The sequence below is a fragment of the Oncorhynchus clarkii genome, chromosome 6, assembly GCF_045791955.1.
Source record: "Oncorhynchus clarkii lewisi isolate Uvic-CL-2024 chromosome 6, UVic_Ocla_1.0, whole genome shotgun sequence".
Taxonomy (NCBI): domain Eukaryota; kingdom Metazoa; phylum Chordata; class Actinopteri; order Salmoniformes; family Salmonidae; genus Oncorhynchus; species Oncorhynchus clarkii.
In genome coordinates, this window is record NC_092152.1 from 51,876,531 (window position 1) to 51,897,369 (window position 20,839).

General features: G+C 40.6%; 1 protein-coding gene across 1 annotated transcript in view; it reads left to right on the top strand.

Moving 5' to 3' along the window:
* The first annotated feature begins 3,638 nt into the window (after positions 1-3,638).
* The window catches only part of LOC139411280 (cytoskeleton-associated protein 5-like), a 92,000-nt gene continuing 74,799 nt past the window's right edge, over positions 3,639-20,839 (top strand). The window contains exons 1-14 of the mRNA XM_071157357.1: positions 3,639-3,755; positions 5,990-6,090; positions 6,290-6,480; positions 6,911-7,117; positions 7,359-7,530; positions 8,316-8,549; positions 14,117-14,230; positions 14,318-14,422; positions 14,567-14,656; positions 15,272-15,436; positions 18,366-18,494; positions 19,281-19,421; positions 20,090-20,188; positions 20,371-20,481. Of these exons, the coding sequence (XP_071013458.1) occupies positions 6,034-6,090; positions 6,290-6,480; positions 6,911-7,117; positions 7,359-7,530; positions 8,316-8,549; positions 14,117-14,230; positions 14,318-14,422; positions 14,567-14,656; positions 15,272-15,436; positions 18,366-18,494; positions 19,281-19,421; positions 20,090-20,188; positions 20,371-20,481 (1,815 nt within the window). The 5' untranslated portion in view covers positions 3,639-3,755; positions 5,990-6,033. The remainder of the gene's footprint in view (positions 3,756-5,989; positions 6,091-6,289; positions 6,481-6,910; positions 7,118-7,358; positions 7,531-8,315; positions 8,550-14,116; positions 14,231-14,317; positions 14,423-14,566; positions 14,657-15,271; positions 15,437-18,365; positions 18,495-19,280; positions 19,422-20,089; positions 20,189-20,370; positions 20,482-20,839) is intronic.

Sequence of the window (20,839 nt, forward strand, 5' to 3'; positions counted from 1 at the left end):
TCAACTCATCATCAAACTTCAAGTGGTATTTATGTATTAATTTGTGATCTGGTAATGTAAAAGTCTAGTAGTGACATTATCTTCTATTGTTTGTCCTCATGTGTCTGTTTTTCAGCATAAAGTACTCTGTGGCCACCAGGTGAGACTACACACACACAGATTCCTGTTGAACACAGTCTCTTTAACTATTTTATTTTCTCAATAACAGTCTCTCTCCTTCACTTCATCCCTCTCCTCCTTCTCCCTAAATCCTCTAGGTTACATCAGCTGTGTTGGTGAACCCCTCCCGCATCTGAACTGGCTGACACAGAAGGCACAGCATGGTCATAGGTGAGAGTATTATTAAAGAGATGCTTTACATTGAAATACAGAGAGATTGTCATGACTTCCTCCGAAGTTGGCTCCCCTGCCTGTTCGGGCGGTGCTCGGCGGTCGTCGTCGCCATCCTACTAGCCGCTACCGATCCCTTTTTAGTTTGTCTGTTGGTTTTGTCTTATTAGTTTCACCTGTGTGTATTTTGGTTTAATTAGCTTCCCTATATGTAGTAGGTTGACCCGCCCTTGTTTTGTGCGGGATTGTCTTTTTGTTACGTGTGCGCATGTTTGGTCGTGGTGTATTTTCTTTTCTTTACTTGACACCCTATGGTTTTGGGTTGTCTAGTATAGTGTCCTGCGCCCTGTATTGTGTTTGGCTTATCATTTTGGTGTGCAAAAGTAAAGCACTTTACTCCGTTACTCTCTCTCTGTGTCTGATTCCTGCACCCACCTAGTCCCGCGTGACAGATGTCATAGTCCCAGAGTTAATGATCCAAGGTCAGTTTTGCATTTCACCTCCTGATGATTATGATGACTGACAATGTTAGAATAAAAAAAACAAAGCTTAATCCTGCTCTCTCTCTATCAATCTGTCTCTCGTCTGCAGGTATGTATTGTTGTGAAAGAGGACGCCAGTCCCATCATCGCCACCTCAACTGCTCTTAAGATAACCTTCGGGCCAACTGGGAGCCCAAGTTATAATATCTATAATGCATGGATTATGTATTTATAACACCCGGATAATGAACTTTCAATAAAGCATTTCACATTCTCCACTGGTTGAAATTAAGTATGTCATTGAAATACTACACCTAAACCTATTAGATATGCATAGGAAGTGTAGTGTTTTAGAGTTTTTTTCTGTATAATGAATTACAAATCATCCTTTACTTAAATCATGTTTCTAGTATATTGCATAGTTACAATGTGCAATCATTGATGTCCCAGGAGCAGGAGTGGTAAACACTGTTGAAGTGTATAATTGTTATACATACATGCAGACACAGCATCATTCAAATAATGGAGTTTGATACACCTGGTATTGGATATGACTGAAAAAGAATGTCTCACAGAGATTCATACCTGATCCGTACCTTTCTTTGCCAAGGAAGAGTATATGATCAATGAATATATTCAATGTACAGGCTACAATGTGGGGATCTCATGCGTGGTGTTAGGTTCTAATTTTCAGAGTAAATGACTCAACGGACACTAGAAAAGCTTAACCAAGTTTAATTTTACCCAAAGGATTGACAGCTTGATTCAGATAACACATGTTTCCACCACAAGTATATATACTCCAATTTAGACACTCCTCATCTACAATCCTTATATATTTTATGGTCTTACAGGAAGACGAAGTGATAGAGTAATAAACTGTTCTGTCTTAAGGTGACCTGACCTCAACCACCCTTGATGTCTATTCCAAAGCTCTCCACCCATATCACATTTTGCACTCCCGTGACTTCCTCCCGTCCACCCAGCACATTCCAAAGCCATCTGTCTCCTACAGATAACTATTAACTTCTGATGTAACAACCATTCTCTATCGCCCCTCAGATACTATAGTATTACTTCTGGTCTATCATGTCTCTAGTATAGAAATGTTCAAAGTTTAACCCAGAATCCAACAGTGGTAATAACTACAGTACATGTACAGTTGAAGTCTGAAGTTTACATACACCTTAGCCAAATACATTTAAACTCAGTTTTTCACAATTCATGACACTTAATCCTAGTAAAAATTCCCTTTCTTAGGTTAGTTAGGATCACCACTTTATTTTAAGAATGTGAAATGTCAGAATAATAGTAGAGAGAATGATTTATTTCAGCTTTTATTTCTTTCATCACATTCAAAGTGGATCAGAGGTTTACATACATTCAATTAGTATTTGGCAACAATGCCTTTCAATTATTTAACTTGGGTCAAATGTTTTGGGTAGCCTTCCACAAGCTTCCCACAATAAGTTGTGTGAATTGTGGCCCATTCCTCCTGACAGAGCTGGTGTAACTGAGTCAGGTTTGTAGGCCTCTTTGCTCTCACACGCTTTTTCAGTTCTGCCCACACATCTTCCATGGGATTGAGGTCAGGGCTTTGTGATGGCCACTCTAATACCTTGACTTTGTTATCCTTAAGCCATTTTTCCAAAACTTTGGAAGTATGCTTGGGATCATTGTCCATTTAGAAGACCTATTTGCAACCAAGCTTTAACTTGGTGACGCTGGGTACCTCTGTGTCCCGCGGTATAAGATCACAACTTTTAAAGGAGGAACCACTGTAGTATTGGGGAAAGTACTGGAATGTGTTGTAGGGGTGTCCATGGAGCTGGAGATCAGCAATGTCCTGTGCGAGAGAGGCAGGTTGAGGTTTCCAGGGTTAGAGTAGTGCATAAGTTGTCATATGCTGAGGCAGTGAAGAAAGTAGAGGAAGATGGGTTAAGGGGGAGGAGTGGTGAGAGTAATAGAGACATACCAGTATATTGGGATAGGCCAAAAAGTTATATAAGTTGCAGTAAGATTGGATTTTTAGCATTTGTAGCAATGTTTATCAATTGTACTGCAGGGATGGATCGGAAGTCTCAGAAAATTAAGGTTGGGGTGGCAGCTGCAGAGAGGTATTTGGGTGTGCGAGACTTGACATCAGAAGAGTTACTAGGTGATGGCATGAGGTAGAGTAAATACATTTAATTAGTGGAGTAGGGTGATGTTCATTTTATTTTATATAATTTTGAAATGAGTGAGTGTAGTGTTAGATGGTAAGGTATTTATTTTGTAAATTTTTATTTTTCAAGCAAAGTATACAGTGGGGAGAACAAGTATTTGATACACTGCCGATTTTGCAGGTTTTCCTACTTACAAAAACTGTAGAGGTCTGTATTTTTTATCATAGGTACACTTCAACTGTGAGAGACGGAATATACAACAAAAATCCAGAAAATCACATTGTATGATTTTTAATTAATTAATTTGCCTCTCACAGTTGAAGTGTACCTATGATAAAAATGACAGACCTCTACATGCTTTGTAAGTTGGAAAACCTGCAAAATCGGCAGTGTTTCAAATACTTGTTCTCCCCACTGTAAGGGAGTTGTACTCCAGCCTTAGGAGGTGGCGGTAATGCAACAAATTGGATGCCAACCGCCGTTAAATTTCATAGAAGAAGAAGTACACAGGGCAATAAATAACGTGAGCCAGTGGCACTGACCCGCATAAAAGCGCGTTTAAATCATCCAATAATCGAGCGCGTTTCACGTTTGCACTTTCACAACCAATCACGGGCAAGCTTTGTGAAACTGACATTTTCAAATGAGAGAATTTGTCTGCACTGTGGTGGGTGTTCAGACAGGGTAGCTGTCGTGCAGTAAAATAATACTTTTTTTTTCTCCCCCCATTGCCTTTAATTTCGCAAACGATTAGCTACATATTGCAGAGACGAGTGAGGTAAGATTGGCATTGCTTGAATTAACGTCCCTAGTGTTAGGTTTGTGTTTCATTATGCATTTTACTAGCCTGGTAAAGTCGAGCCGATAGGTTACGTTAGCTAACAGAAGCTAGGTTATAAGACCAGTAGCTGTGAAGTGTCGTAATGTTACGAAACACAACTTGCGAGCTAGCACTACTTCTGTCTAACGTTAGTAGGTTACCTAAGTTAATTAGTTCCATATCTAACGTAACGTTAACAACAGCACAGTTACCGTTGACTAAAGTTCTTAACGCCGGTGTTGTGCCGAAAATCTCCCCCCACCTGGTCAGAATCCCCCACCCTTTCGCGTTCTGTTTTTTTCTGTTTGGCCAATTGTTTCAAGTGTATGTGGCGGTACTAGCTTGTCTGGACCCCTCCGCGCAATCGGGGGCGCCCGGTGCCGCTGCCTATGTCGCCCGTACCTAAATCCAACACGGATTTTTGTATTAATCTATAAATAAATCTCTCTGCCAAAATTCGTCATCTCTCCCATTTCTTATTCGACTAGTATTTTTGAAAGTGTAAGGATAAATTCAGCCATAGTAGTTCTGAAATGTGTATTGCATGCTAACATTTTACTCCCTCTGTTTTAATATAAAACACACACATTAATTTCGGCTGCCTATCCTGACGAAGATTGTTCTATAGAACGTATTTGACTGTGTGCCAGGAAATTAGAGGGGGATAATTCTGTCAGGGGTTTCGGCACAACACCAAGGTCCTCTACTCTGACAATTATTCCACTGATGAATTACTAGATACGACCTCTGTTTACTCTTATCTAGTCAGCATTGTAAATTAGGCTATTTTTATTAAGCAGGGCAAACCGATTGGCAGTTTTTAGCAGGGCAAACCGGTTTTGGTGTTTTTTGCTATCAAAATTAATCAATCGCAGCACGTCTTGTAATCTCTTTTTGCCTGATCAAGTACAATGCCATTGGAAATTACTCTGAACATCCATTGCATTTGGAAAGTTTACAGACTCCTTTACTTTTTAAAAATGTTTACTTTACAGTCTTGTCCTAAAATTGATTAAATTGTTTCCCCACTTCAATCTAAACACACTATCCCATAATGACAAAGCAAAAACAGGTTCAGAAAATTTAGCAAATGTACTAAACTATTTTAAATGTAAATATTTAGACCCTTTACTCAATACTTTGTTAGTACATTTGACAGCAACTACAGCCTCAAGTCTTCTTGGGTATAACACTACATTCTTGGCACACCTGTATTTCGGCAGTTTCTCCCATTCTTCTCTGCAGTTACTTTCAACTTCTGTCAGGTTGGATGTGGAGCTTTGCTGCAAAACTATTTTTCAGCTCTCTCCAGAGATGTTTGATCGGGTTCAAGTCCGGCCTCTGGCTGGGCCACTCAAGAACATTCTGAGACTTATCCCGAAGCCAAGATAACACAGGAGTGGATGTGTTCTTAAAGTCATTGTCCTGTTAAAAGGTGAACCTTTGCCCCAGTCTGAGGTCCTGAGTGCTCTGGAGCAGGTTTTCATAAGGATCTCTTTACTTCGCTCCATTAATCTTTGCCTCTATCCTGACTAGTATTCCAGTCCCTGTCGCAGAAAAGGATGCATTACAATTTCTCTCATTCACTTTTGCTTGTAAATGTCCACACTCACTGAAAATTACTTTCGGTAGCTTATAACTATGCTTGTATTAATAGCTGGGTTTGCCGGTCTTTGCATTTTGTTTGTTAACATTTAGCTAAGTGTGTGGTTTTGTTATTTAAACACTTTTATTTTTTTAATATATTTTTTGCATTATGGTAATAAAAGGCCCTATGGGATTTTCCTTAGTGCCCCCCCCTTGTGTGATATGCTGTTAATACTGTAAATCCTGGGATGCGAGAAGGATGTTATGACAATGTGAAAAGCTGCATACCACCCAAGCCTACATTCAACATTAATTTACAATGGCATTGTACTTAATCAGGTAACTGCTGAATGTCTCCAAACATGTGATTTGACTTTGATATACCAGAAATCATCAAAACGGGTTTGCCCTGCCTACAACTGTTGGCCAGTGTTCGAATCTGGTCTGTTTTTGTCAAACGACAAAATGCATGCAAACTAGTATGATACGTCTTCATACTAGCTATGTCAGAGAAATTCATATTTCTGACTAACTATTCTAGCTAAGACCCTTACAATTATTTTTGTTGCAATGAATATGTGCAAGTGTTTTCTCCTTACCAACAGTATCAACTAGGTTATCATTTTGAAGTGAATCCACACAAATCATCATGGGAGACGACAGTGACTGGATGAAGTTACCAGTCGATCAGAAATGTGAACACAAGGTGACTCTCATCAGTTATTCTTCGGCATCTTCTGCTCCTTTATGGTCCCTTTTGTGATACAGGTTGAAGGTTGGATTTCAGTTGGTTGTGGGTAATGCACCATAAAAGCAAATTCAGAACATTAACTCGGCTTTATAGCTAACGTTACTCTAGCACCGTTCCACTTTTAACCCCTTATTGTCCCTATTTGCTGTCCCAGGTATGGAAAGCCAGGCTGAATGGGTATGAAGAGGCCCTGAAGCTCTTCCAGAGGATTGATGATACGAGTCCAGAATGGGCCAAGTACCAGGGAATCATCAAGAAGTTTGTGACGGACTCAAACTCAGTGGCCCAGCTCAAAGGACTGGAGGCTGTTCTGGCTTATGTAGAGAACGCACACGTGGCTTCTAGGTAAGGGGATGAAAAAATACGAAATATTATGTAGGACTAGATTATTATGAATTAATCGTACAGAAATATCACGTTAAACATCTCCAAAGCAATTGCCCTTCTATGGTGTGGGAAGCGCTGACTCGCTGCCTTTTTCTATTATCAAGACATCTGCTGGTTACTAACTGGTTTATCAGTCGACTAGAACTCATGACAAAAGAGCCTTCATGCATAGCCTTTATTTTTACCCATAAGACTAAGGGTAAAATGCCCCTTGGGACCAATATTCTACTCGGAGATGTTTTGTGGGTACGGCCCAGGGAGTTTTTCCTGACCAACTATGGCTATGTCCTGGATTATTTCCTTCTGGTCAGGTAGAACTCCTGGATCCTAGTTCTTGCGAAATAGATTGACTATTTTTGTTTTAACCTTATCTATTGTTGCTCTACAGGACGGTGGGTGAGGTGTTGTCAGGTGTGGTGTGTAAGGTATTCAACCAGCCTAAGGCGCGGGCCAAAGAGCTGGCCTCAGACATCTGCCTCATGTACATAGAGATTGAGAAAGCCGACATTGTACAGGAGGAGCTCATCAAAGGATTAGAGAACAAGAACCCTAAAGTAGTCGTCGCTTGTGTGGAGACCATACGCAGGGCACTCTGGTGAGACATAGCACTGGAGCAGTAGAGAGAATGTGTTCTTATCCTGGATAAGCACTAAATACTGGTACTTTTAAATACTGGTGATTGAGGAAACTTGACATGTTGGATCTTTTACCAAAGACTACACATGCCCAATTTTGGGATTAAGACATGCTCATGTTTTGCATGTACCACCTGCTTTGATTAAATGTAACGCAAAACAATAATGAAACTTCATTAATGTGCTTGTCTCCTTCCTTAGTGAATTTGGATCCAAGACTGTGACCCTAAAGCCCATAATTAAAGTGTTGCCAAAGCTCTTTGAGTCCAGAGAAAAGGCAGTCCGACATGAGGCCAAACTGCTGGCTGTGGAGGTCTACAGGTGGATCAGGGACTCACTACGACCTCCTCTTCAAAACATCAACTCTGTACAGGTGAGGGTTAAGGGTTGATCCAAACATGGTATTTCATCATTACCTGAATGTGAAGAGTGGCTCAGCGTTGTTGCTGTGCATTGGAAAGTCTTCCACGAAGATGTCTTTCAACAGTGTTTTGGACAGAATCTCCCAGGACATTTTTGCTATAGGACAGGGATTCCCAAACTCAGCCCTGGGGCCCCTCCTTGGGTGCATGTAATGTTTTTTTGCCCTAGCACTACACAGCTAATTAAAATAATCATAATCAGGTTGTTATAATGCTGCTGTGTGTGTATATGTGTGTAACCTGACCAATTTCACATATAAATGTAGTTATAGATCTGCCATTCTAATTGAAAGCAAGTCTAAGAAACGGTAGATCTGTTCTGTGCACTTTCTGTTTCCCGTTCTTAAGTATAGTTTTTGATTCCTACTTTCGGTATTTTATACCAGCTGAAAATACAATATTTTTGATTATAGAAAAGAGATTTCACAGCGGTTTAGATGGTACAATGATTCTCTACACAATGACTGCTTGTTTTGTCACAAACTGAAATTAGTATTTTAGCAACCAGGAAATAGCGGTGTGATTGATGCGTATTGCACTTTTTTTTTTTTAAATTAGTTTTTGTCTTGGTTACTCACTATGCTGGGGAATTGACTGTGCAAGGCCCTTTTGCTTTTGACAAACTTGATAATTCTTGTGGTTGGTGTCTTTATATAAGAGCCCTTTTTTGTAAACAAGCATACACCACAATGCCTGTGTATATGTAAGCCTATGTCTCTCTCCCGCATGTCCCCAGTTGAAGGAGCTGGAGGAGGAGTGGGTGAAGGTGCCGTCGTCGGCCCCCAGACAAAGTCGTTTCCTACGCTCCCAGCAGGACCTGAGGACCAAGTTCGAGGAACAGCAGGCCGTGGCAGGGTCCGACGGAGACTGTGAGGACGTAGCAGACTCTGCTCATCAGGTGGACCCCTATGAGCTTCAGGACCCAGTGGAGATACTCTCCAAACTGCCCAAAGACTTCTACGTGAAGATTGTAAGCACACACCTTACTGAGCATGGCCGTTAGTTGTGCGGTATCCAGATTCTCATATCGTCATACCGTCCTTCTCATCCTGGCATTTACGGTATTATCGGTTTAGTACACATGGGTGCGCCAATGCACCAATGCACACTAGAATATACACAGCAAAGTAATTTGCTAATACAATACCTTCATGTAAGCATTTTACATCACATCCAGCAGGTAAGAGATTTGAGGCTGCTATTTTCCATCTTTCATGAGTGCTAGAACTGGCTTTATTCATACGGCAGTGGATAACTCGACATAATTACCTCCTGAAGGTATGCTAGCCATTTACTTATATGAAGGTCATGTGGTGGCAACCAGCGCCGAACAAGTTTTTATTTATCCATTTTTTGGCAGCAGTCAACCCAGCCAGCCAAACTTTTCGCTCTTTCTCATTCAGCTGCATACCTGTATAATCGTTATGCAACAGCTTAATTGGTTCTAGTGGTACAATCATGTCAGAGAATATACAACACTTTCCTCCAACTCATAATCCTCAGGACAATCCCATAGCATATGTTTGTATATGTCAAGTGAATTTAGGATACATGGGTCACAGTATGGGCTTTATGCCTGTTTTGCATTAAATAATTTTGCTGATTAAAAAATAATGGAAAGATCTGTTTTAGGCTAAGGCTCTAACATAACAATGTGGAGAAAGTCAAGGGGTCTGAATACTTTCTGAAGGCTGTGTGTGTGTATACAGCAGAATGTCATCTGCATATACAGTGGTTCTTACTTTAGAAGTTTAGACTTTATGCCACAACCATTTTTGGTAGATGGTGGCAGATTGTGGTAAATTCTGTCATTGCACCACACTATCACAAGGGGGAGTTAGAACGCTGATCTATCGGTAGTCTAATCTGGCACAAATGAACTGTCTTGTGTTTTCAGTCAGAGTTCCTCTTCTCTGGCACTAATGCCCTGAGAGTACAATGGGGGCGTTACACTTGACACGGAATGACAGTCCAGCGAGGGTTTGTCAGCATAGAACTGTGACTCATTTATAGGGATATGATATGAGAGGAACATTTTAATCAGTATAGGACAAGCAATTATATTCTGATGTTGTGTTAAAGGCTTTGGCAACCAAATGAATAATGTTGGGGATACATAGGGAATGGACTTGAGTGTATGCCATTCGTAGAATCCATCGCAACAGGGTTAGCATAACACACAAACCATATCGATAAAATTATTTCCCAAACCAAATTTCTCCAAGTACACAAGTACTGCCTGTCAAAAGCCTTCTCAGCTTCTAGAGACAGCACACTGTCCTGCTGTTTTGTTTTAATGTATTACATGCATTAATCAACTGACATTGTCAACTGCAAGGTGGTGTTTCATACATCCTGACTGGTCCATTTGAATCAACTTATCCAAACACTTTTCCATCTGTAACGCCAATACAAGATATCGGATGATAATTTGCACAATCTTTGAGCTTTCCCTTTCTCTGGCAGTAGAGGGCTCCCGAAAGGCGCAGCGGTGTTAGACTATGCATCTCAGTGCAAGAGGCGTCCCTGGTTAGAATCCAGGCTGTATCAGAGCCGTCTGGTTGGGAGTCCCATAGGGCGACGCACAATTGGCACAGCGTTAGCCGGGGTAGGCCGTCATTGTAAATAATAATTTTCTCTTAACTGACTTTAAATAAATGGAGATTAATGCAGAGTTGGTATGCTCATGAAAATAACCCAAAAGAATTGTCAATGGCCGTCTCCAATATCGTTCCTAAAATGCCCCAAAAATGTATTAACACTTCAGGTGGAATGCCATTCGTCCCAAGTGACTTACCCTTTTTCTTTTTTTTTTCACCTTTCAGTGCTGACTCCAGTTCTACGAATGAGAGAGCTCGGCTCAGATCCGCAGATTGCTTCTCATACAATACAGACAAATCAAGATTATGTAAAAACTGCTTGCATTTGTCTAGCTCCAACTGGATAGAAGATTTATATAACTCCTTGTAAAAACACTGAAATGTTGCATTAATTTCCTGTGGAACAGAAAGTAAGCCTTTTGACAGGGATTGAATAGTCTATAGAAGTACAAGATTCACTTTGTTTAAATTAAGGCTAGAAGCCTGCTTGGCTTGCTCCCATTTAAAATAATAGTTCTACCTCTATGCATGAGCTCAGCTCTCCTCTTTTTAAATCATTCAGTTCATTTAACCACCTTCAAATCATTGACATTATTTGAATAATTCCTTTTCAGGATCTTTTCAAGTGATACATTTTTTTTCTCCAATAACTTGATTCTGTGATTCCTGGTTTTGAGGTGAGATGCCAAATATTATGTAGTCTCTGATAAACGCTTTAGTTAGCCGTCCATGTAAACCTTGGGTCCTCAACCGAGTCCTTGATTTTTTTTTATTTTTAAGAATTCAACTAATTTGGCTTGAAATTCAGCCACAAACGATTCGTTTTGAGGAAGGTTTGTATTAAAACGCAAATGTTTTATTCACAAAGCTCACATCCACTTGGGTAACTAGGAGATTATGATCTGAAAGAGTCGCAGGAAATATTTCTGTTGGCATGACGCACATACTTAGAGTACGCTTGAATAGAAAACTATACATTCTACAGTATGATTTTGTGATATGCAGGAAAAACATGCCCGCATTCTAAACTCGCCACTCATCAGCAATATTGAGATGTTCCGTCATTGCGTTCAACGCTAATGATGCTGATTGTTGGGCATGTGAAAACGTTTGCGTGGATCTATCAAGCTTGAGATTGAAAACTGCATTCATATCTGCCCTTATGACCAATTCGCACTCAGTGTTAACAATTCTTTGGTAAGCCCAGGGAAAAAGCTGTCCTCAAACAGCAGGTGCATAGATACACATGCTACTTTCTTGTCCTATATAGACATGCAAATGTAAGCTAAGCGGCCTGAAGTGTCCTTGCCAGTCTTTTTGTTAACTAAAGTTAACAACGAGGTGATAAACACTAATCACCCCAAAAGCTAGCAACATCAACCCCCTACTAATCACGGTCCAACTTCAACATGCCTCCATTTCAGTGTCGTTGAAACATTAGGTTGCCCGATTTGCTACAAATCCATGAGTTCAAACAGTGAACCATATTTTTTTTTTAAAATTCGGTACTAAATTATGAAATCCAATAATCAACCAGTTGAACCAGCCTCCAGCTCCGCCAGTGAGATAATATTAAGCCTAATCTCCAATCGTGAAAGAAAGCGTCCCACAATTTTTTGGGGTGCTGGTACTAGAAGTTCTTGTCCAAAACAAAAGTTGTGTCGTCAAATAAACGTTTGCTTCATCTTTACCTCCCAGTTGTTCCCGTTTCATGGGGGGTGTAGACCTGTCGCTGGGCTGGCTTTTCTGAAATTCCTGCCCCTCTTGCCGAGATGGAGAGCTGCTCACTGTTGAAAGTAAGTCACAGGGTGGCGGGATAGATCAGAAAAGAGGGTTTGCCCTGCAACGTATGTTTCTCCTGGCATTTTGGATGGGGGCATTCTGTCTTGCTTCACTCGCTCCTTGTAGAATAGCCTTGGTGTCTGAACCTTGAAGACCATGGTCTAGGGGTTGTCCTTTGCATTTTGGTTGCTGATCCTGTGGGCCATTTCCATTTGGATCAAAGTAGTACAAAATAATGGAATCCATTTGGGAAGGATTTCTTGAGGGAAAGCAGTTGCATCACCTCCCTCCCGGTCTGTAGCAATCCCCGTGACCATCATGTTATTATGTCTGTCTTGATCCTCAAGCAATGTTATTTTGTACCGCATCTTCTCAAGTTCCAAAGTGCAGAGGTTCACATCCCTTTTTAAGCCCCTTGCCTCGGTCTGAATGTGTTTCACCTTTTCTATTAGCGCTCAAACTGATCCCATGTGGGTGTCTAACTTTTCTTGCAAGGTAGCAACTTGTTCCCTCACTCCTTGAATTGCTGCACATGTACCCACCGCCTCCATCTGGTCTTGTTCAGCTAAAGCTAGCATCAGTGGGAACTTCAGTTTTCTGGCGTATAGTTGCCATTTTGGTGTGCAAACCCATGTTTCTTGACCCTAGACTTTTCCACTGACATTTAAACTAGAAAGTATAAGAAGTTGAAGTAACCCTGAATTAAATGAGGACTTGTCGGCAGGAGCCTCAGTCTTTTGACCTTTGCGTCTGTAGGTCATGTGAGCTGGTGTACACGCTGTTTGTGGAGTCTTGAGTTGCTAGGGCAACGGGCCTGCTTGCTCTGATTGTGGAAGATGGCGGAGGAGCAGATGGGCTGACAGGCAAAAAAAACACGGACATCAAAATGCAGAACTCATCCAAAGGGCTTTGACCTCTCAAACACGGCAGAAAGCCAACGCAATATGATGCCCCATCTAATTCAGCCACTTCGATAACTACCAAGTCAAACTTAGGTTGTTATTCTGCTTATCGTGCAGGGAATTTTTTTTTACTCTTATCTTGCTGCGTTTTGTAAACTCAGATCTAAAATGCTTCATGTAATTTGTCCTTGGCATCAGAATAATTTTGTGCTTGTTGCACTTTTCCACTCGAATAAGTATTTTCGGTGTAGCCAGTCTACTTTTCTCTCGTAAATGTTAAATTAACTTTAAGAAAAACATTAGGAAATGTAGCTGACTACATTCTTTCTATGATAAACAGATATGATGGCGACGCATTTGTTTTTGAAAAAAGACCTTGTGTGCTCATTTTACGTGTCTGCCGGCCAAATAGTTGTACTTCCGTTGTCATCTGATGAAAATTCAGCTATTTTTCTGCCTAATGTGTTGTGCTAATATATTTTCTGTGAAGGGGAAACTGTAGTTGCATGTCCCTGATCACTATTGATGCAAAAAAGCACTTGGCTACCAATGTAAAATGCGACCTCTGGTCTATTTATAGCTGGACTCACCTGCTCCTGCTTTCTCCCATTGTGCTATTTACAAACACACGTGATTGTAAGCTTCATAATGTGACTGGTGAAGTGAACGCAATCTGCTTCATTTAACATATTGCAAAATTTGACTGCAGGTATTTAAAGTATGTACAAAATATTACTTTTTAGTTCTCTTCAAATATTTTTGACTGTTGGAAAAACCATCCCGTGGCTATTTTACCTAATATTCCCAAGCCTCAATGGTCGTGTCCGGATTCCCATACTTGTGGCCTAAATAGTAGGGCAAAATGTTTGCCAGGATGTTGTACGCATTTTGGCTTTTCATCTAATATGAATTCACGCCATGCTCTTGAGGAACCAAATCTTATTTTGACAACCGCTGATAATCCGATAAAGGGATGGACTGTATCAAAATGAATGCAGGACACGCAATAGCGCATTTAGGTGACACATTTGCAGTATGGGTGAGCCTAGTATGTTATTTGTTGCATACTGCATAAATGTTTACTAAACAGTACATTGTAAATAATGTAGTAGCGAGACAGATTTTGGTCATGGCCTGTCTTTTATAATCAAATCTTACCTGCGCAAAGCTTACACAAACTAAAGCTGTGGAGCCGATACTCAATTTGTCATTGTTTATTGGGCCTGTGACTGAGTCTCCCTCTGTCACTGTAGGAGGCAAAGAAATGGCAGGAGAGGAAAGAGGCCCTGGAGGCCTTGGCGATGCTGGCTAAACACACCAAACTGGATAATGGCGACTATGGCGATGTGGTTCGAGCACTCAAAAGGGTAGGCAACTCTGAGTGAGTGAAGTTGCATTATGTATACAGTGTACTGACTACCCACTTAAACTCTCAATTGTTTGTCTATTTGTAGGTCATTGGTAAAGACACCAATGTCATTCTGGTGTCGCTCGCTGCAAAATGCCTGGCTGGATTGGCCTTCGGACTCAGGAAGAACTTTGGGACGTATGCAGGCAATGTAAGAGCTCCCTTTTAGATGGTTACTGAGAAACTAGAGATGCTTAAGATATTGCTTTACGGTGTAAGACTCTTCACCGGAAACGGTTTGCTAATCTCCAATTTTGACTGATTTGGTTATTTTAAAATGTTTCTTTTCCTCAAGGTGGTGCCAACTATTTTGGACAAATTTAAGGAGAAGAAACCTGCTGTGGTCCAGTCCCTGCAAGAGGCCATCGACGCAGTCTTCCTGACGGTGAGTAGGCAGATTATTCCAACTGATTATCCTTTTGGTTCATAGCTTACTATGCACTTTAAATCGGTCAATGCTGTGTGAGCCTGTGTTATTGAAGAATCTGAACCAGTATCTCTTGGGCCATAGATCTCAACACAAAGTATAGTTGACTGTTCATGTGAAATCTGTTTATGTAGCTGGTCTCTCCGGTCCTTTGTGTAGGCCTTGTGCTAATCAACAGTAATTGTTTTCTTTCTATAGTTGTCATTTGAGAAGCAGATGTATGCTTGTCTAGATGGTCAATGCATGTGATTCTCTGTGGGCATGCACACCTATTAATAATTTAATATTAATAAACAGCAAGGAAATAATAATTTCCTTCACTTAGAATTTACTCTAGCTTTTTAATGTGAATCGATGTTTAATTAGTCAAATGTAATTAAGACTCCATTAGAGGAGCAAATCCCACCTTGATCTATGTTAATTGGTAAGAGTTAAGCTATTTGCTTTTTGCATGGGTCTGAAGTTTCCAAGATAACCAAGATAACAGACAAGCCAGCATATATTTCATATCACTTTACCCACAAATTGTTGAAGGGTAAAACAAAAAAAGTGAAATAGTAAAACTCTCTTCAGACCACTCTCCAGAACCTGAGCGAGGACATGCTGGCTGTGATGGACAACAAGAACCCCTCCATCAAGCAGCAGGCCTCTCTGTTCCTGACCAGGAGTATCCGTCTTTCTACCCCTTCCACCCTGCCCAAGAGCCTGCTCAAACCCCTCTGTGCTGCCCTGCTCAAGGTTGGTCTCACCCATCCTGTAGGTCTCTAACTGTACATGTCCACTGGGGGAAAATAGTATGTGAACATGCACGAGTTAAATGTTCAGTTACATGTTCAGAGTTAAACTTCACAAATGTTCACAAAATTAAGGTTATTGGTTGGTCGGGTGAAGTATTATACACCCCCAACATAGGGCTGGGCAATATGGCCAAAATATAATATGTATTTTATGTTTTTGAATAATACAAGTTCTAAATTTGGTTTGAGGAGTTCGTGACCCTAGGGTGGCAACACATGCATTCAATGGTCTTTCTCCATTCTGATTGATTTATACTGTTTAATTCTACTTCAACCCAAAATAATTTATCAATTCCAACACTCATTTGAGAATTCCCACACTGCTATGTAGGGCTGCATGATATGGGTGAACAATCTAGGCCTTATTTTTAGCCAAACACTTCGGTGAACTGTTGGAATCATGGAAATAGAATGATTATTCTATAGTTAGAACATAGTATTGGGGACTTTGAATACAGTGTTTTGACATGCCAATGAAAAATGCCAGGGGGAAGTTATTGTAACAGGGTACGAACCTGTGTTTCCTAGGGGACCCTATAATCTTTGGCTACATTGAATGTTTTCTCTTAGCTACTTCATGTAGCTCACATATTCATGCTTTGCCTAATCCTCTTTGATTTTAGAAGATACTCTTGCACAAACATGCAGATTTAGGTCTACAGCATCGCTGAAGTTTAAAGCCTGTATAGCTAATAACAATTGCTCTGACTCATCTAGCTAATAAACGTACTAACTAGAAATTAGCATTAGCGGCTAACACAATTTAGGTCAAATTTGCTAAGAAAAGACATACTAGCAGTTTGCAAATGTAAGAAACACGAACTAATAGTGTAATTACTGACCACTAGTGGATTTATATTAAGAAGAAATGTGAAAAGCATTGTCAACAATGTTGCATGTTCTGCATTGACCATGCACTCTGAACGCAAGTCATGTTTGCGGAACAACAAATGCACTTCTTGAGGGGTGGGGCTAGGTCTGTGTGGAAAGAGACATGTTTAGAGTGAGCGGAGCGAGATGACTCAAGGAGCGATGTAAACTATAAAAATGGACGTTACGCCGTGTATCCCATTAAACAAACCAAACATTTAAATACCGTTATGGAAGGTAATAGACCCTATGATTTTTTTCACCGCCGATACCGATTATTTGAGGACCAAAAAAGCTGATACCGATTACTCGGTCAATTAAAAAAAAAAAAAATATATATATATATATATATATATATATATATATATATATATATATATATATATATATATATATAGTTGTACATTTTATATGTAATAGTGACAATTACAACAATACTGAATGAACACTTATTTTAACTTAATATAATACATCAATAAAATTAATTTAGCCTCAAATAAATAATGAAATCAATTTGGTTTAAATAATGCAGGAACAAGTGTTGGAGAAGAAAGTAAAAGTGCAATATGTGCCATGTAAGAAAGCTAACGTTTCAGTTCCTTGCTCAGAACATGAGAACATATGAAAGCTGGTGGTTCCCTTTAACATGAGTCTTCAATATTCCCAGGTAAGAGGTTTTAGGTTGTAGGAATTATAAGACTATTTCTCTCTATACCATTTGTATTTCATTAACCTTTGCCTATTGGATGTTCTTGTAGGCACTTTAGTATTGCCAGTGTAACAGTATAGCTTCCGTCCCTCTCCTCGCTCCCACCTCTGCTCGAACCAGGAACACATCGACAACAGCCACCACATTGAAGCAGCGTTACCCTTGCAGAGCAAGGGAAACAACCACTCCAAGTCTCAGAGCGAGTGACGTCACCGATTGAAATGCTATTAGTGTGCACCCCGCTAACTAGCTAGCCATTTCACATTGGTTGCACGAGCCTAATCTCGCGAGTTGATAGGCTTGAAGTCATAAACAGCGCGATGCTTGACGCACAACGAAGAGCTGCTGGCAAAACGCATGAAAGTGCTGTTTGAATGAATGCTTACGAGCTTGCTCCTGCCTACCACCGCTCAGTCAGACTGCTCTATCAAATCATAGACTTAGTTATAGCATAATAACACACAGAAATACGAGCCTTGGGTCAAGAAATTCTGGGAAATTAAGTGGCCCAAACTGTTACATATACACTGACTCTGCGTGCAATGAACGCAAGAGAAGTGACACAATTTCACCTGGTTAATATTGCCTGCTAACCTGGATTTATTTTAGCTAAATATGCAGGTTTAAAAATATGTACTTGTGTATTGATTTTAAGAAAGGCATTGATGTTTATGGTTAGGTACACATTGGAGCAACGACGGTCCTTTTTCAGAATACGCACCGTAGTAAGAGCTAGTAATATCATCATCCATGTGTAGTTAACTAGTGATTATGATTGTTTTTCTAAGATAAGTTCAATGCTAGCTAGCAACTTACCGTGGCTTCTTACTGCATTCACGTAACAGGCAGTCTCCTCGTTGAGTGCAATGAGAGGCAGGTGGTTAGAGCGTTGGAGTAGTTAACTGTAAGGTTGCAAGATTGAATCCCCGAGCTGACAAGGTAAAAATCTGTCATTCTGCCCCTGAATGAGGCAGTTGAACCACTGTTCCTAGGCCGTCATAGAAAATAAGAATGTGTTAACTGACTTGCCTAGTTAAATAAAGATTAAATAAAGGTGTTCAATTTTTAAAAATTTTTATTTGCCTAATCGGTGTCCAAAAATACCGATTTCTGATTGTTATAACTTGAAATCGGCCCTAATTAATCGACCTCTAGTTTAAACCCAATTCCGGTATATTGTAAAATACGGGATACTGCCCAGCCCTAACCCCACACTTATTTCTATAAATCCCCATTTGAAAATGGCTCTGTCTTGATGTTTGACATATTGTGGGTTGTTTCTTCATTGCAGCAAGTGAATGACCCTGCTCCAGAGGTGAGAGATGCTGCGATCATGGCTCTAGGCACGGCCATGAAGGTGGCGGGAGAGAAAGCGGTTAACCCCTTCCTAGCAGACCTCGACAAACTCAAGGTTGACAAGGTGAGGTGTGTGTGTGTGTGTGTGTGTGTGTGTGTACATGCGTACAGTTGAAGTCTGAAGTTTACGTACACCTTAGCCAAATACATTTATACTCAGTTTTCCACAATTCCTGACATTTAATCCACGTAAAAATACCCTGTTTTAGGCCAGTCAGGATCACCACTTTATTTTAAGAATGTGAAATGTCAGAATAATCGTAGTGAGAATTATTTATTTCAGCTTTTATTTCTCTTCATCACATTCCCAGTGGGTCAGAAGTTTACATACACGCAATTAGCATTTGGTAGCATTGCCTTTAAATTGTTTAACTTCGGTCAAACATTTTGGGTAGCCTTCCACAAGCTTCCCACAATAAGTTGGGTGAATTTTGGCCCATTCCTCCTGATAGAGCTGGTGTACCTGAGTCAGGTTTGTAGGCCTCCTTTAACTTCCTGACTTAAACAAGCAGGAATGCATGATCAATATATTCTGATTTGCACCCCAAAAATATAAAGCTTTGAATTAAATGACAAACTAGAATTTGCAGCTCGCACTGACGCAATCAATTAAAAAGAATTGTGTCCCAAGTGAAGGGACGCAAAATAATCACTTCGGAGCCCTGCTTTTGGTCAACTTCAAATAAAATAGCTGTTGCAGTGTTTTCAGAGCCAGTTTGTGAAAATGTGTGTATTGTTTACATAAATCAGAGTTCTTTGTTTTAGATATGTCATTGTTATTGACCTTGGGCCATCCTGTTGCTCAGATAATATCCAAGTGTGTTCTCTTAATGCTATTTTCCTCTCAAAGATTAAAGCGATTGCGTCCAATGTGGAGCTGGCAGGAGGAAAGAAGGGAGGAGGAGCAGAGAAAGGGAAACCTGGCACCAAGGCACAGTCTGAGGCCCCAGGCAAACCCGCAGGGGCCCCCCAAAATGCCCCTTTGTATAAGGTGAGACTGCATGACCTGGCTCTTATTGTATGTTTCGTGTCTCCTTAGTGGGTTTGCATGTCACGGTGCTCCTTGTCAGGTTTGTTGCACAAAATGTTTGAAGGTGTCTTTTTTAGAAGGGTTGAATTGAACTTGAATCATTTGGACAATATAAACTACAGTAGAGGAGCTTGTTTTTCACTCTAACCAATAGAGCTTGAAAATCAGTCAAATCCATGGGAAAGATGCTAGGAGGTATTTACATTGAAGCGTTATTGTGTGATCCACTAAACCAGTGACTACTTAGTACCCAGAGCCCCAGGGACAGTTCATTTTTTGCTAAGCACAGAGCTTCAATATAAGGCTGTGGTCAAAACCATGAAAGGTGGGGGGAGTTTAATGTTGAAGCTGGACCTATGGACAACCTGCTGGTGGTAATAGTGCAATGAATACAGTGTGGGATAATGTAATCTCTGTTGACTGTGGTCATCTATGCTGTTCTATTCCACAGCAGTGGCTCCTAAATGGTGGGTTGCAGCCAGTGTTTGGTCATTGCTCAAGGATGGATTGGTTTTCCTCTTTAAATTGCTCTCAATGTACTTTTTAAATGTTTCCCTAATGTGTTATTTCCTGTTTGTAAAAATACAATTGTCTGTTTATTCTAAAATCTGGGTTGATGTGTTGTCTAGGATGTTGGCGTTGCTAAGAAAGGGAAGCCTGGGGCAGAAGGTGGAGCCAAGAGTAAGAAGCCTGCTGAAACAAAAGAGATCGTGGAGACTGAGCTCTCGGTGAGTACTCCCATCTTACTGATTTTGAAGTATCAAATAGTCCTCAATAAATTACTCAATATTAAATAGATACAAGTTGCAAATGACAGCGCCCCCCCCTATGGTGCACTAATATTTAGCTCTGGAACAGGGTGCAATTTGAAACTGGGCTCTAGTCAAAAGTACGTATTGACTGTTCTTAGGTGGAGGTGTGTGATGAGCTGGCTGCAGCGGTGCTGCCTGCCTCCTGTGTAAAGATGCTGGACAGCTCCAACTGGAAGGAGAGGCTGGCCAGCATGGAGGAATTTTACCAGGTCGGCAGCATTTATGTTTTCAAGTTCTCTTTGTTTCTCCCTATACTCTGTTACAACATTTGTTCTTGCAGTGTAAGTCTATTGAGTAGCCTTGCCCAGCCTTGGCTTGTGTGAGTAGTAATGGCTCATAGGAGCATATCTCCTGTTTCTGTATTGTGAGGCAGCTAGACGTAAGCGTACACCTCCTTGACAGGACGCTAATCTATCACCCCCAATCCATCTCCTAAATACTGAGTGCCAGGCAGACTCATCAGATCTAGGGTTGAATATTTTCCAAATATTCCTTCTTGAGAATAAATCTTTCTCCCAGGTAACCCGGTATTTCCCACCCAGACTAGAAGTGTCATTTTAAAGCATA